General features: G+C 43.5%; 1 protein-coding gene across 3 annotated transcripts in view; it reads left to right on the top strand.

The window, feature by feature from the left end:
- PREX2 (phosphatidylinositol-3,4,5-trisphosphate dependent Rac exchange factor 2) overlaps nucleotides 1-13035 on the top strand; it is a 326102-nt gene that overhangs the window by 121879 nt on the left and 191188 nt on the right. For all 3 annotated transcript variants that reach the window (XM_019498648.2, XM_006260933.4, XM_059724003.1), the window contains exon 8: nucleotides 5720-5823. In XM_019498648.2, the coding sequence (XP_019354193.2) occupies nucleotides 5720-5823 (104 nt within the window). The remainder of the gene's footprint in view (nucleotides 1-5719; nucleotides 5824-13035) is intronic.

The raw sequence follows: 13035 nt of genomic DNA, 5'->3' as shown, positions 1-13035 counted from the left end.
GGCTGCAGGGAAACTGTGTTGGGGGAGAGGTCGGGTGTGGCCAGCCCCAACAGTAGCCTGAAGTGAACTGGCCAGGCTTGCACTCCTGGGACACCATGGCAGGGGCCACTGTCCCTTCAGTGTGGCTCCCCCCTCACTGCTCCAGCAGCAGAGGATGGGGTGCAGCCCCCTTAGGTGAAGGGGGCAAGGAGGGGTTTATTTCCTCACTCCCACTGGCGTCTGGTGAAGGCGGGGCAGGGAGGGGATTTATTTCGCTGCTCACCCTACACAGGGAGCAATTGGGGGAGGCAACAGCCAGGGCTGGCAGACCCCAGCTGCAGTCCCCAGTGGGAGAGGTGGAAGAGGGAGGAATTGCCTGGCTCTGGACAATTGGTGAAGGTGGTGGCTGGGTCTGGCAAACCTTGGCTATGGTCCCTGGGGGGAGAGGGGATGGAGGGAAGAGTTAACCCCCTCCCTGCCCCCTTCACCTTAACAGGGCCATGCCAGCTGGCATCTGGCCATGCCACCTCTCCTGCCACTGGGACAGCAAGGGGGGGAGGGTCCTGACAAGGGCTGCTCCACCTTGCCAGGCAGACCCCGGTGGAGTTCCTGCTGGTGAGACAGGATAGGGAGGGGGGAATAAACCCCCTCACTGCTTGCACTCCCTGGGGCACCCTGACAAAGGTTGCTGCCTCATCAGAGTCCCCCCCACTCACTGCTCTAGGGGCAGAGGCAGGGGCAGGGGCAGGGGCATGACTAGGTGCCATGCTGGCATGGCCCCACTAAGGCTAAGGGGGAAGGGAAGGGTTTAATTCTTCCCTCCGTCTTTTCTCACCACCCTGCGGGACCACAGCCTGGGTTTGCCTGGCTGTGGGTGAGTGGGGGCTGTCAAACCCCAGCTGTGGTGCCTAGTGAGAGAGAGGGCAGAGGGAGGAATTAGCCCCTTCTTTGCCTGGTTGTGGCCATGGAGGCAGTGGCTGAGGCTGGCAGACCCCAGCTGGGATCCCCTGGGGAGAGAAGGGAGAGAGGGAGCAATAAACCCCCTCCCTGCCCCCTTTGCCTCAGGGGGCCATGGCAGGCTGGCATCTGGTCATGCCCCCTGCCCCAGCCCCTACTAGAGAGCAGAGGGGCAGAGCTAGCCCTGCTCTCTGGAGCAGAAAGCACAGCTCAGCCCAGGGCTGCAGAGTATGCTGGGATGCTGGAGGACCATGGTTTAACTTAAACCAGGAAGGGGTCTGGGATAGAAGTGGTATAAACCGGTTTGACCCAAATCAGTAAAGTTTGATACAACATTCAGCCAGGCTTATCTTAAACCAGTTTTGGCCATTTTGATACTGGTCTATGTGCACTGAACCAGGTCACTTAACCAGGTCTCTGTAACTTCTGTCCCTAGCTCTGATCTCATGAAATGCCCTGTGTTTGAAGTACAATACTATTTTTTGTTATACATTGATAAAGGAGAGAAAATCCCTCCCGCACTCTTTGCTTTTTTCCATTGGAAATGCCATTGAAGGATGGTATTTTATGAAATGTTTAACTGCATTTTGTATAAAACTAGGCTAATGCAAAGCAGATTAAAACATCCCACTCTAAGCAGAATATACTTGACATTTCTAGAGGATGAATGTATCATAATTTTGCTGGTTAGATTACTCAGATATTCTTTAAATTAGCCAATTGCCCATCAAGAATGATGTGGCGGGGAGTGGGTGGGGATAGAGCCCCGTGCCCCCCCATCTGTGCCCGCTTCCCCCTAGCCTCCTGCTGCTTGGGGTCCAGGCTCATTCCCCCCACTCCCTGTTGCAGTGGCAGGAGGAGAGGAAGAGTGGACCCAGGCCTGATGCAAGGGAGGACCAGGGCCAGGGGTGGGGAGAAGCCAGGCCGCCGTGGGAGGACCAGTGGGCCCAGGGCAAAACCGGCTGCGGTAGGGGGACGAAAGAAGTGGGGGAGGGGCTGACATAGGGGAGGGGGGTGGAATGGGGGAGGAGTGGGTCTGGGCCCAATGTGGGCCCACTCCCCTCCGCGGTGGCAGAAGTGGGGGAAGGGGAGGAGTGGGCCTGAGCCCGATGTGGAGGAGGGCTGGGCCCAAGGCTGAGGAGAAGCTGGGCTGCTGGTGGGGGGAGCAGCAGGACTGGCCCAACCCAGCGGTGGGAGGATGGGAGGAGTGGGCTTGGGGCCAACGAGGGGGAGAGGGGAGGAGTGGGACTGGGCCTGAGAAGGGAAGGAGGCCCGCTCCTCCCCTCCCTCAGCTGCTGGTGCATCAGTCCATGCCCACTGCTCCCTGCACCCCAGCACCATGGTGGGCCAGCTTCTCCCTTGGCTCAGGCTCAGTCCTCCTTCCTGCCTTGGCCCCAGTTCCACTCCTCCTCCACCCCCACCGCATCAGCTCAGCACCTGCTCCTCCCATCCCCCCGACCATTGCTGGGTTGGCCTGGGCCTGCTGCTCCCCTTGCTGCAGTGGCTCAGCTTCTCCCCACTCTCGAGCCCCATTCTCCCCCACATCGGGCCTAGGCCCACTCCTCCCCTCCCCCTGCACCACCGTGGCGCACCCACTATTCCCCCCATTGCCACCATGTTGGGACTTGCAGGTGGTGACAATGGAAGGGGAAAGGGGCCAGAGCTGGTGGCCTGGCACCCCTTGTGGCATCCCAACCCTGCTCTCGAACCGCGCTGCTGCCGCCATCACCTGCAAAGCCTTGACCCCCTTGTTCCATCCACTCTGTTGCCCCTGCCTCCAGGGAGCAGGGTGCAGCGCTGGCCTTGCCCACCCCCCCATTCGCTGTGTCCCTGCCATCATGGCAGCACTCCACCACTGCCAGCTCCTGTTGGAATGCTTGTTCTCACTCTCATTGGTTCCTTGTCAATCAGCCAATCAGAGTGCAGACGGACAGACAGACAGAGACAGACAGACGAAGTCTGATTTAAGGCTTTATAATATTAAAATAATTTGATCAGCTTAAAGTGAAACAGTTTAATTTTCCGGGAGTGCAGGGACTGGAATGTAGCAGGGACTGGTAGGTACGTGCAAAGTAAAACAATACCTGTCACCTTTGAACTGAGAAAGATTTTGCTTGGAGACATTTGTTATGATCAATATTTAAAAATAATATATAGGGAACTTTAATATTTTTGTTTAGCTTGTACAATTTGTTTGACATAACTAGGGGTCTATGCACTTGAGGAGAGGGCTGGCCAATTTTGTGGGCAGATCATGGGGGTGGCTTCCATTTTCATAGGCTGATTGTGTCAGGGCTCCCTATGCCTCTGGCTGAGGGACCCCGGTTGCCCTGCCTCTCACTGCTGATTGGTTGCAAGGGCTGTTCATCATACATCCCCAGCTCTTTTTGCCAATTTGGTGGCGAGCAGTGGGGCTACATAACAGGCAGCCCTTTTAGCCAGTCAGCAGTGAGGGGGGGAGAATCTTGGGCTCCCCTTCATGACTGCAGCTCCCCTCTCTCCTTCCCCCTAGTGGTTTGCATGGCTAGGCTGCAATGCCATGGAGGACTGCTGGCTCCCTCTAGGAAGCCAGCATTTTATTGTTTAATGATCGGTTAGTATAAGCTTGTGGAGTTTTTTTGTGGATTTTGCTGACATTGCTGGATTTTGCAGCCAATGCCAGATTTCACGATTTCCACAACATCATGATTTCGTAAGATTCCCTAGAACTAAGGTGAATGTTTTCAGCAAGACAACATGCTATCTTCTCTTCTTGGGGAATGGTAAGCAGGAAAGTTGCAGTAGAGAAGCAGTGTGTTGTGGCTTTGGAGAGATGAGAGGCCTTCCAGAGCCCAGCTGTTAATTGCTCCCTTTATGTATTTATTTTATTTATTATTTTTTAAAATCAATTTATTTACCCTGCTTTTCTTTTGGGGAGTTTTACCATAGGTGTCTCTGTCTCCTTTCTCTGTCTGTGAATTGTTTCATTATTTACATTTAGGCTAGGTACAGGCAAGGAAGTGGAGTGGTTTAGATCGGTAGTGAAAAGAACACACTGTCATGGCAGGGTCCGTCAGGAGGGCTGTGATCTCCTTACGGCTCCCTCGCCGTGCGAAGTTGGCCTAAGGGCACCCTCAAATTCTCGCCTGCCACGTCTTTGATGTTGAGGTAAAGTTGGGAGGCTGCCTTACGGCTCCCTGGGCACTATTGTTAATGTTATGTTGTAGCCCAGGGGCTTTGGTTTGTGTTATTGTTTGCACTGGTGGACCAGGAGGAGGCTAATAGGGGAGAAGGAGGCCTCATTGGGGGCACACAATTGTGTAGAGCCCCAGCACCAGAGGGGTTCAGTCTCAGGGACTGCAGAGAGCCCAGCACCAGAGGAGTGCAAGCTGCAAGGGCCAGGGCCAGGGGCCCAGTAATAAAAGGAGTTTGTGGGCTAGTGCCTCAAATCCAGGTCCAATGCAGTGGGTCTAAGCTGGAAGACCTAGCTATATCAAAGGGGCGGAGTTCGAGTCGGTCAAGGCCCCAACAAAGCATAAGAGCACTGAAATGCCTGCAAGGCATGGGACATGGTAAAGGGGTGGTTGGAGCCACTTATTTGGCCCATAAGGCCTGAGGTGCCTTGTATATTGAAGAGAGGCCTGGCAAAGGGCCTAGAGATCAGAGAGCTTGAGTAAGGTTCAGTGAGCAAGGACTAAGTGAAGGCATCCTCCCGTTATTTTTCCATCAAAGACATGGCAGGAGAGATAAGAGGGCACCCTCAGGGCAGAGCTTGCATGGTCACATGAGCCTTCAGGGGCATCATGACAGGTACTCAACTGACCTGTTCAAAGAAAGGTGGCCCAAGTAGGAGGAATTAGGGGTTTTGTCTTTGGTTTGTTTTTTGGTTTTTTTGTTTGAGAGAGAATTTGTATAAAGGTATGTGAACAATACGTATGCTTACCGGAATTCAAAACTTATATTGCTTACAATGCTTGTCATGTTCTCTTTTAATACTTGAATAAGAAATTATTTGCAGTGTCAATAAGACTTTTTATGGTTAGTAACTTTTTATTACTAAATTGTTTTTGAATGATGTTTTATTAAATAGGTCCCTTGGAAGAAATGTTGCTCCATATGCATATTGAAGTAGGCTAGTTAATGTAGGTAGATATACTGCAAAATCTGTGCTCAAAAAATTAAAGAAGGTAACTTACTGTGTATATTCACCACCTGGCTATCACAGTCCTAAACCATGATGTGCTTGAAGTCATTCAGTTTGGAATAAAAAGGAACACATTCTTTGTCCAGGGAATGTGACACAATTGAAGCTGAGAAAAGAATTTGATTTTAGAGAAATGAGAAAAGCTGCAGAATTTTTAACAGTTCAAAAATGTCATGAGCTGATAAAACTGAGAATGGATGAATAAATATTTAACATTCCAAAATGATTCTTTATTTTGATTATGACCAAAAATGAGATACTTCATCCCGTAGGTTATTTATTAACAAACTGAGGAACTGGTAAAAAGGGATCAGAATGGGAATGGGGAGGGTGGGGGATACAGAGGGTGAAGTCATCTTAATTTAAGTCCCTCCTGGACTTATGCTACCTGAACCATGTGATAGTACTGTGATGACAAAATTATACTAATTCATAATAGAGTGCAGGTTATTTCTGTCCTCTGGGTTTTACAGCCCTGGTTCAGTTTGGTCTTGCATTTTACAGAGGCCTTGAGCCATTATTGTAATACACGTAAGTAGTAAAGTAATAGAAACAAAGTGTTCTGTTTTGACAATTTTTTGTGCATTTTCCTCTCATAAGGCGATTGAAGAACAGCAAAGCATCTACTGATGGCCATCGGTATCTCTTTCGAGGCAGAATAAACACAGAGGTGATGGAAGTAGAGAATGTAGATGATGGTACAGGTGAGTATATTTGCCCTTGTCAGTTATAACCTACAGAGCCTGTTCTTGTCAGCTCCAAGCAGCTCCTGTGAAGTGTGAGTGATTTTCATTGGCATTCTGTGGGAGAAGAGAGTGCTGATTTACAGAAAATTAAGATAGGGGCAGATTGTTCCATTAACACTGTACTTCTGAAATGTATCATTGGTTTCATTCATTATTTTCTGGGCAGTCACTGTTCTAGCCAGCCATTCACAGATGACTGACTTAAACTAGCAACAATCATTATGATGATGAAATGCTAGGCTGATATTTATTTCCTTGACTAAGATAGTGTATGTCACTTCTGTATATTTTATATGGGACATATCTGTTTATATAACTCGGAAAAACAATTTTGAAAGTTACATGCTGTAATTGCAGCATAATAAGTTTTTAGAAGACTTATCTTAAAAAATGCAGTGCATAGAGTGGGATAAAATATTACCTGATTTCACTTTTAAAAAATCGAAACTGAAAACTGAAAATATTTTGGTAAAAAATTGGCTTTCAAACTAAAATTTTAATGGAAAGCCTGACTTTTTTTCCCCCCTCCAAAAAACACCACCCCAACCTCATTCTTGACACTTTGATTTGCTTGTTTCATTCTTGAAGTTTGATTTGCAAAATTGATAAGCTCACCTAAGGCCTTATCAGTGTCATGCAGAGAGGAACAGTTACTTCCCTGGTCTTTGCATATGACCAGGGGTCTCCTTAACTTGCCATTAGACTTATCAATTTTCATGCATTGTTTGTGGCAGAAAGAGCAAATTCTGCAGCCATTTTGTGAATGTGCTCTGGTGGCCTCACCCATCAACGCTGATTGACAGAGAGGTTCCAGGGGGAGGAGGGACTAGGGAGTGGCTGCCATCTTGACTGTTGGCTGCCTTTTTATACAGCTCTGCCTCTTGGTGTTGATTGGCAAAGGTGCTCCAGGATTGGGGGAGAAAGGGGCAAGGGGGCAGTGGCCATCTTTGCTACTCTTCGCGCCGTCCCGCCAGCCAGTGCCTTCCCCTCCTGGGTGGGCTGCAGGACAGAGCTGCAGTGGTAGTGACTATTACTGGCTTCCATTGGGGAGCCAGCATTTTATTTTTATTACGATTTTTTGTTGTTGTTGATTTCACAGGCAAGCCAGGATTTTGTGGTTTCTGTGAAATCTGCAAAATGGCAATTTAAGTAGACCCCTCCGTGTGACATGCTTGCTAATACTTCCCCAAATGCCGCTTGTCCTTTTTGGTTTCAGCAGCTTTGCGCTGGCCCCTTATTCAGTTCGTTTTCCATTATATGCATCCCAGCTCCTTTTCTACTATTCTGCTTCTTGCCAGCTGTGATTTTCCTCTGTGAGTGTAATGCTTGGTACTTGCCTATACTGAATTTCATCTTATTGAATTCAGACTGTTTCTCCATTTTATCAAGACCATTTTGAACTTAAGTCCTGTGCTCTACAGTGCTTTCAGGCACTCCCAGTTTAGTGTAATCCACACATTTGATAAACGTACTCCATTATCCAAATAATTCATAAAAATACCAAATGGTGAGTAGGGACAGATCCATTGGGGTGGGGTGATGTGGCTGCTCTATGTCATAGTGTTCCTGGATCTGCTCATGATGATCAGCGTCCTATAACATACCCTCAGGATCTCAGGATCTCAAGTTATATAATCTCCTAACTTGATTGTAAACTGTTGGTAACTATTCTTTAAGTATCTCTTTTCACCTAGACTGCATTTTTCTACTCTTCTTATGAGACTGTTATGTAGGACTGTATCAAAGATCTTATACAGAAGTTGGGATGCATCACATCAACTGTATTTCTCATATCTGCTAAGCCAGTTTGCCTAGGAGGAGCAGGAGATTACATTAGTTTGGCATGACATGTTTTTAACAAATCCATGTTGGCTGTGTCTTATCACTTTATTATTCTTTAAGTCAGTGATTCTCAACCAGGGTGCTGTGGCAGCCTTTGAAGGGTGATGCTGGGAGAGAGGAGATAAGCACAGTCTCTAGTGATGAGATAAATGTAGGCTCTTCCTTTCCAGCTGCTCCTCCTCCCCCCACGCATTGCAGCACAGGTGCTTCTGCCCAGCTGCTCCTTGTCCTTCCTAGCCTCTCTACAAGCAGATTATCACTATAATAAATACATTAGTTTTTTAAATGGGGTGTCCCTCAATTCACAAATGTTATGAGAACATTATAAAACCACTGTTCTAGGTGCTATACATTGATTATTTAATTATTTGTTCCACTATCTTTTTTGGCATTAAAATTAGGATGACTGCTCTATAGTTCTCTATGAATTCTTAATAATAATAACTTATGGATCAGAGATTGCTTCAACTAATTCCTTTTGTACTGTAGAGTAAAGTTTATCAGGCCTTGCTGATGTGAATAAATCTAGCTTCTCTGATTTCTTCATATTGTTCTCTTTTCTGTCTTGTATGCCCAACCCTCATTGCTGATTTTTATTGTGGTAAACATCTGGTCAGAATTAATACTTTTTGTTAAAAACAAAAACAAAGCAGAAATGGCTCTGAACATTTTGGCCTTTCCTGTGTCTATCTGCTGTTTGCGCAGCCCAAATGTTTTCCTCATCATTTTCATCCTATGGGTAAATTTACTTTCTCATATGATCTCTCATTCACTGGTGTGTTGAAGACTATTCTGTCATGCTTCCCAAACCATGATTTTTTCCCTCCCATTTCTTCAAGTCTCTTAAAAAATTTCCTCCCCTTTCATTGTCTTGTCTTGGATATCATATTGGCTCTTCAAGCTGAATTTAGGGTACATACAGACATTGCAGGAGGTTAGGGGGACGTCAGATTGAGTTAAAAATGGCCACCTGTTCTAAGGTAAATTGGGATGGGGGAGTGATTAGGGAGCTTGGAGAGAATTGTGGGGGAAAGTGGGGTCTGAGGGTGCTACACTGGAAATTGTACAGAAGTTCAGTTAGATCAGGCCCAGTGAGACCAATTTAAGTTAGCCTATCTCGGAGGTACAGTTAACTTAGATCAGGTCAGCCATGTTTAGACTGATTTAAACTTCCTGAACTTCTGTACCGCTCTCACTTAGATCTAACAAAGTAGGGATCTAAGATTAAAGTCTGCACCTGGGCAAACTAAGTTAGATTGGATGGCCATTTTTAATGCAATCTAATGCAATTTTAATGCAGTTTAATGCAGTCTAACCCTAACCTCTCTGAATGTCTGTATGTACCCTTAGACACAAGTATTCATTTTTATTCTCATATGGTCACCCAGTCTCTCTCTCAGTTCCGAAAACCACAGTAAATGTTATCTCCTTTGTCACTTCAGACGTATAGCTTGGGCTTACCTTTCCTTCTTCCTTTCCTCATTTAACAAATCTTATTACTTTTGTTTCTGACATTTCCAAAATCCACTTCTACCTTTTTTCCTAGGCCTATGACACCAGATTTCACTGTTGGTTTTCTCTCTCATTCCTGGATTACAGTAAATTTACCTCTTTTCCTGAATCCCTGACTTCACCCTCCTTTTCATTAATTTTACCAGTGTGCTAAAATATTCTTTCTTTCCTGCTGTTTTTGCCTATCACTCATTCCTTGTATCCTCTTACTGGATCTCCATATGATGTTGAAAAGCCAAAGCTTTATTTCCAGGTCCCTAGACAGAGCTCTTTTCCTGACAGTACTTGCAGTTCTTTCTCCTATATGCATCCTTTCTTATAATTGATATTGGGCTACTTTGTTGTATGCCTTGACATACATCCTTTCTTCCTTGCCCAGTCATGTCCTTGTGACTTTTTACAAAGTGTTCCCATGTCTTTCAGTGTATCCAATCCATCCTCTTTTGATGCCTTTCAGTGCTTTATCTCTAACCCATTTTATTTATCTTGCTTTCTACAGCTGACCTCTTGCTTGGTGCTATATGTTTCTGTCTTTTGCCATGTGTTATTCCCAAATGTAATGACACGTTCTTTCAAAATTCATTTAATTCACATTGGTTGTGCATTGGGAATTAAATTATTTTTTCCCTTTCTTAATCAATGGCTATCATTTTCTCAGGTTTTTAATTTAGTTTGAAAGCGAAAGGGAACATGGCTCTTGTTTTTTTTGTTTCTATAAATCACCATACAAACGTATCGGGTAAAAACAATAAAGGCTAGTAGAGTTCTAGGTGATTTCTTTTTCAGATCTTCTGATGGGCAATATTTTTGGTGTGCAAGGCTTAAGTGGACAACCTTGTTCTTTTCAGATCATGGGGGCCAGATTCTCATCTGGTGTAAACTAACATACCTCCCTTGACTTCATTGGTGTATCAAGTGGTTCTGGAGGAGTTGGTAACTGAGAACTTTCTAGTGGGATAGTTTGATTGACCGATGGAGAAAGATAGTGTCATAGTCTTCATTGTTGTAAGTAGAAGCAAAGGCTTCTGAAAGAGAGGTTCATGGGTAAAAGTTATTGTAATGCAAATGACAAGTCTGAGGAAATTAATACTTTTCTAAAAAGCTTTGTTTTTTTTTCTTTGATGAAGCTAGGTTTGGGCTGAGCAGCACAATTTATGGAAGCTTTTCATTTTGTTTTTGCTTCAAAAATCATGAGCCACGGTGTCGGTTTTCTGATTATACTGATTAGAGTAGAATGTACATTATTTGTCATTTTAAGGTTTGTATGGTCTGTCTTTTATACAGTTTAAAAAAAATGTTTTTAAATATGTTTGAAAACATGTAAATTCATACAATACAAATGATGTTAAAGGAATATTATTGAGGCTTCATGCACATGGAAGTTAGGAAATGCCAGATGTATGTTTGTTTACACAATCTTAATTCCTCTCCCTCCTCCCTTACCCCAAAGTGTTCATGCTGTTAACTGTACCCCCACCCTCCCACAAAAAAAACAACCAGTCAGTTGTCATGCAGCTAAAGACTGTGTGAACATACATTGAAGGGGTAGAATTAATCATGTGCAGGCAATTTTATATTTAGAGTTTTCTAACAGTGTTTTACAAATGTTTGCTACTTTAATTTTATTTAAAATAGTTTCTATAAAATGTCATGATCTTTTCCTCAGGAAAAAAAAATTATGTACAGTTGTAGGAAGTCACTTATTATGTATCCCAAATCTTCAGAAACACAGCCCAGGGCTCTATCAGTGAAGTTGAATGGAAGGTTGTTATTTATGTGCTGGATTTGGACAGTAGATAAAAGGCTGCATGGTTCATTCAGGATTATTTTCTCTCCAGTTCTGGTTGGGAGTTGAGAGAGTTCAGTCCAGAGTGGGGAATATGGGCCTTAAGGGCTAACAATTCAATGTGGGGATGTCTGGGAAAGAATCAGCCTGGCTCAACTCTCCTATCTTCTGGTATAGCTGTTCAGCCAGTACTTTTCAATAGTTTGCTACTGCTATTGCTGTTTTTGGTGGGACAAGTGATATAATGTTCATATTTAATTTAAATATTATTTTAATCATGCTGCCAAGAGAAAGGAAAAATCCAAAATAAAGGAAATGGTGATATCAGCAATTTATTGCTCGGCAAGACTTGAATGGAATTATATGAGAAAAAGAAAGGGCATTTCTCTACCACACTTTTCCATTTTTTCAAATTTCAAAGACTTCTGCAAAAGGAAGTTAGAGTTTCTTAAAAAGATACAAGAATCATCTGTAATGGTAATGTTAGGCAACTTGGATTATAGGAGCTTCTACCAGCTCCCAGTCTAACAGATTATTAGTTTCTGGTTATAATACCAGTCCGGTACTTTGAAAACTTGGATTCTCTTTTTTGGCTGTGCTGTAGAGTTCCTGCATGACCTTTGGATAACCACATGGGCTGCTGACAGATGTGAAAAATAAATAAAAAATGTGCTTTACTGGAAGAAGCAGCAGGGTAGTTCGACTTGGCTCTAGTGTCTGTATAGATTGCACACTTTAGCAGGGCTTTTTGGCAATTTTATCTAATAGCTGATTCAATCAGCTATTAGATAAAAGTTCCAAAAAGCCCCACCAAAGTGACTGATCTATATGGCACTTTGGGTGAGCTGGATCACACTAATGAGATGCCTCTTCTGGACATGTGCTGAGCTCAGTGCAGGGGTGCTCTGAGTTTAAAGTAAAGCACCGTTTTGGATTTATTTATTTTTTTTACATCTGTAAGCAGCCATAATCCTAACTGTTTCAATTCCCTATACAGATACTGTTTCCATACCTCTCATGGATATTTGTTTTAGAGGTGTTCAGGTATTGCTGTAATGAGCAGCTTTAAAAAATTGTAAATATTATAAAGAAAGATGATAGTGCAAAATTAATTAACATACATTTTCCCCTCCTTCCCATTTTTGCTCTTTTTCTTATACACTTTTGAACACAAGAGTCACTCTTCAGCTGTATATTTAGCCATCAGTTTTCAGATTCTCTGAACAATAAATTGTGGCAGTTACTGACATTTCCCAGGCTATGCATACAATACTTGGCTGTGTTCCATCTTATTAAAATGCAGAGTTATTGAAAGGATATCTACATGTCTGCTGAGATTGATAACTCTCAGCAAGCATTTTCACAAAGATTTCAGTTTTTGAAAATCCCATCTCATTTAAAAAAACTGGACTGAACTATGAAAAAGTATTTGCAAATTATTGAAATTATTAGGGTGGTTCAAGACAGGCCATAGCTTTTTCTTGCTCCTTAAAGAGAATTTGTTAACCTTTGCTATTCTTATATATTGTACAGTAGTGATAAATCCAGTTTTAACTTAGGTTTCTATATAATTATTTAGTTGTAATTTGTTACTAGGGGGTTGTAAATATTACTGCCCCCTGGAACTACACATAATCTTATTGAAGGATTTTCAGTATAGGCAATGGCATTAGTTGCATTGTGAAAGATTGCTTGGTAATAGATTTCTGGATAAGATTCACAGACTGAAATGCTATTATCAAAAGTTACAATAATGAATAAAATATTAATAGGAAATGGTTATTCATAAGATAAACCTTGGTTATTTTGAAATATTTGAAAATTCAAACATTTTGGAACTAAAAAAGTTATGATAAATGTTATTTTCTGTGGCAATTGTACACATATTCTGAATAAAGTGGGCATTAGATAAATTTGATTTTGAAATCAAAGCAAATATCATTATTTTGTTCATTTATATACACATTAAGGTTGACTAGTCATTTTTGCGATTCTTTGCCTAACTTCAGTTCAAATAAGTCCAATAAGGC

Source organism: Alligator mississippiensis, chromosome 3 (genome assembly GCF_030867095.1).
Source record: "Alligator mississippiensis isolate rAllMis1 chromosome 3, rAllMis1, whole genome shotgun sequence".
NCBI lineage: Eukaryota > Metazoa > Chordata > Crocodylia > Alligatoridae > Alligator > Alligator mississippiensis.
Note: the sequence above shows the minus strand (reverse complement) of the source record. Positions and strands in the feature narration are given on the sequence as shown.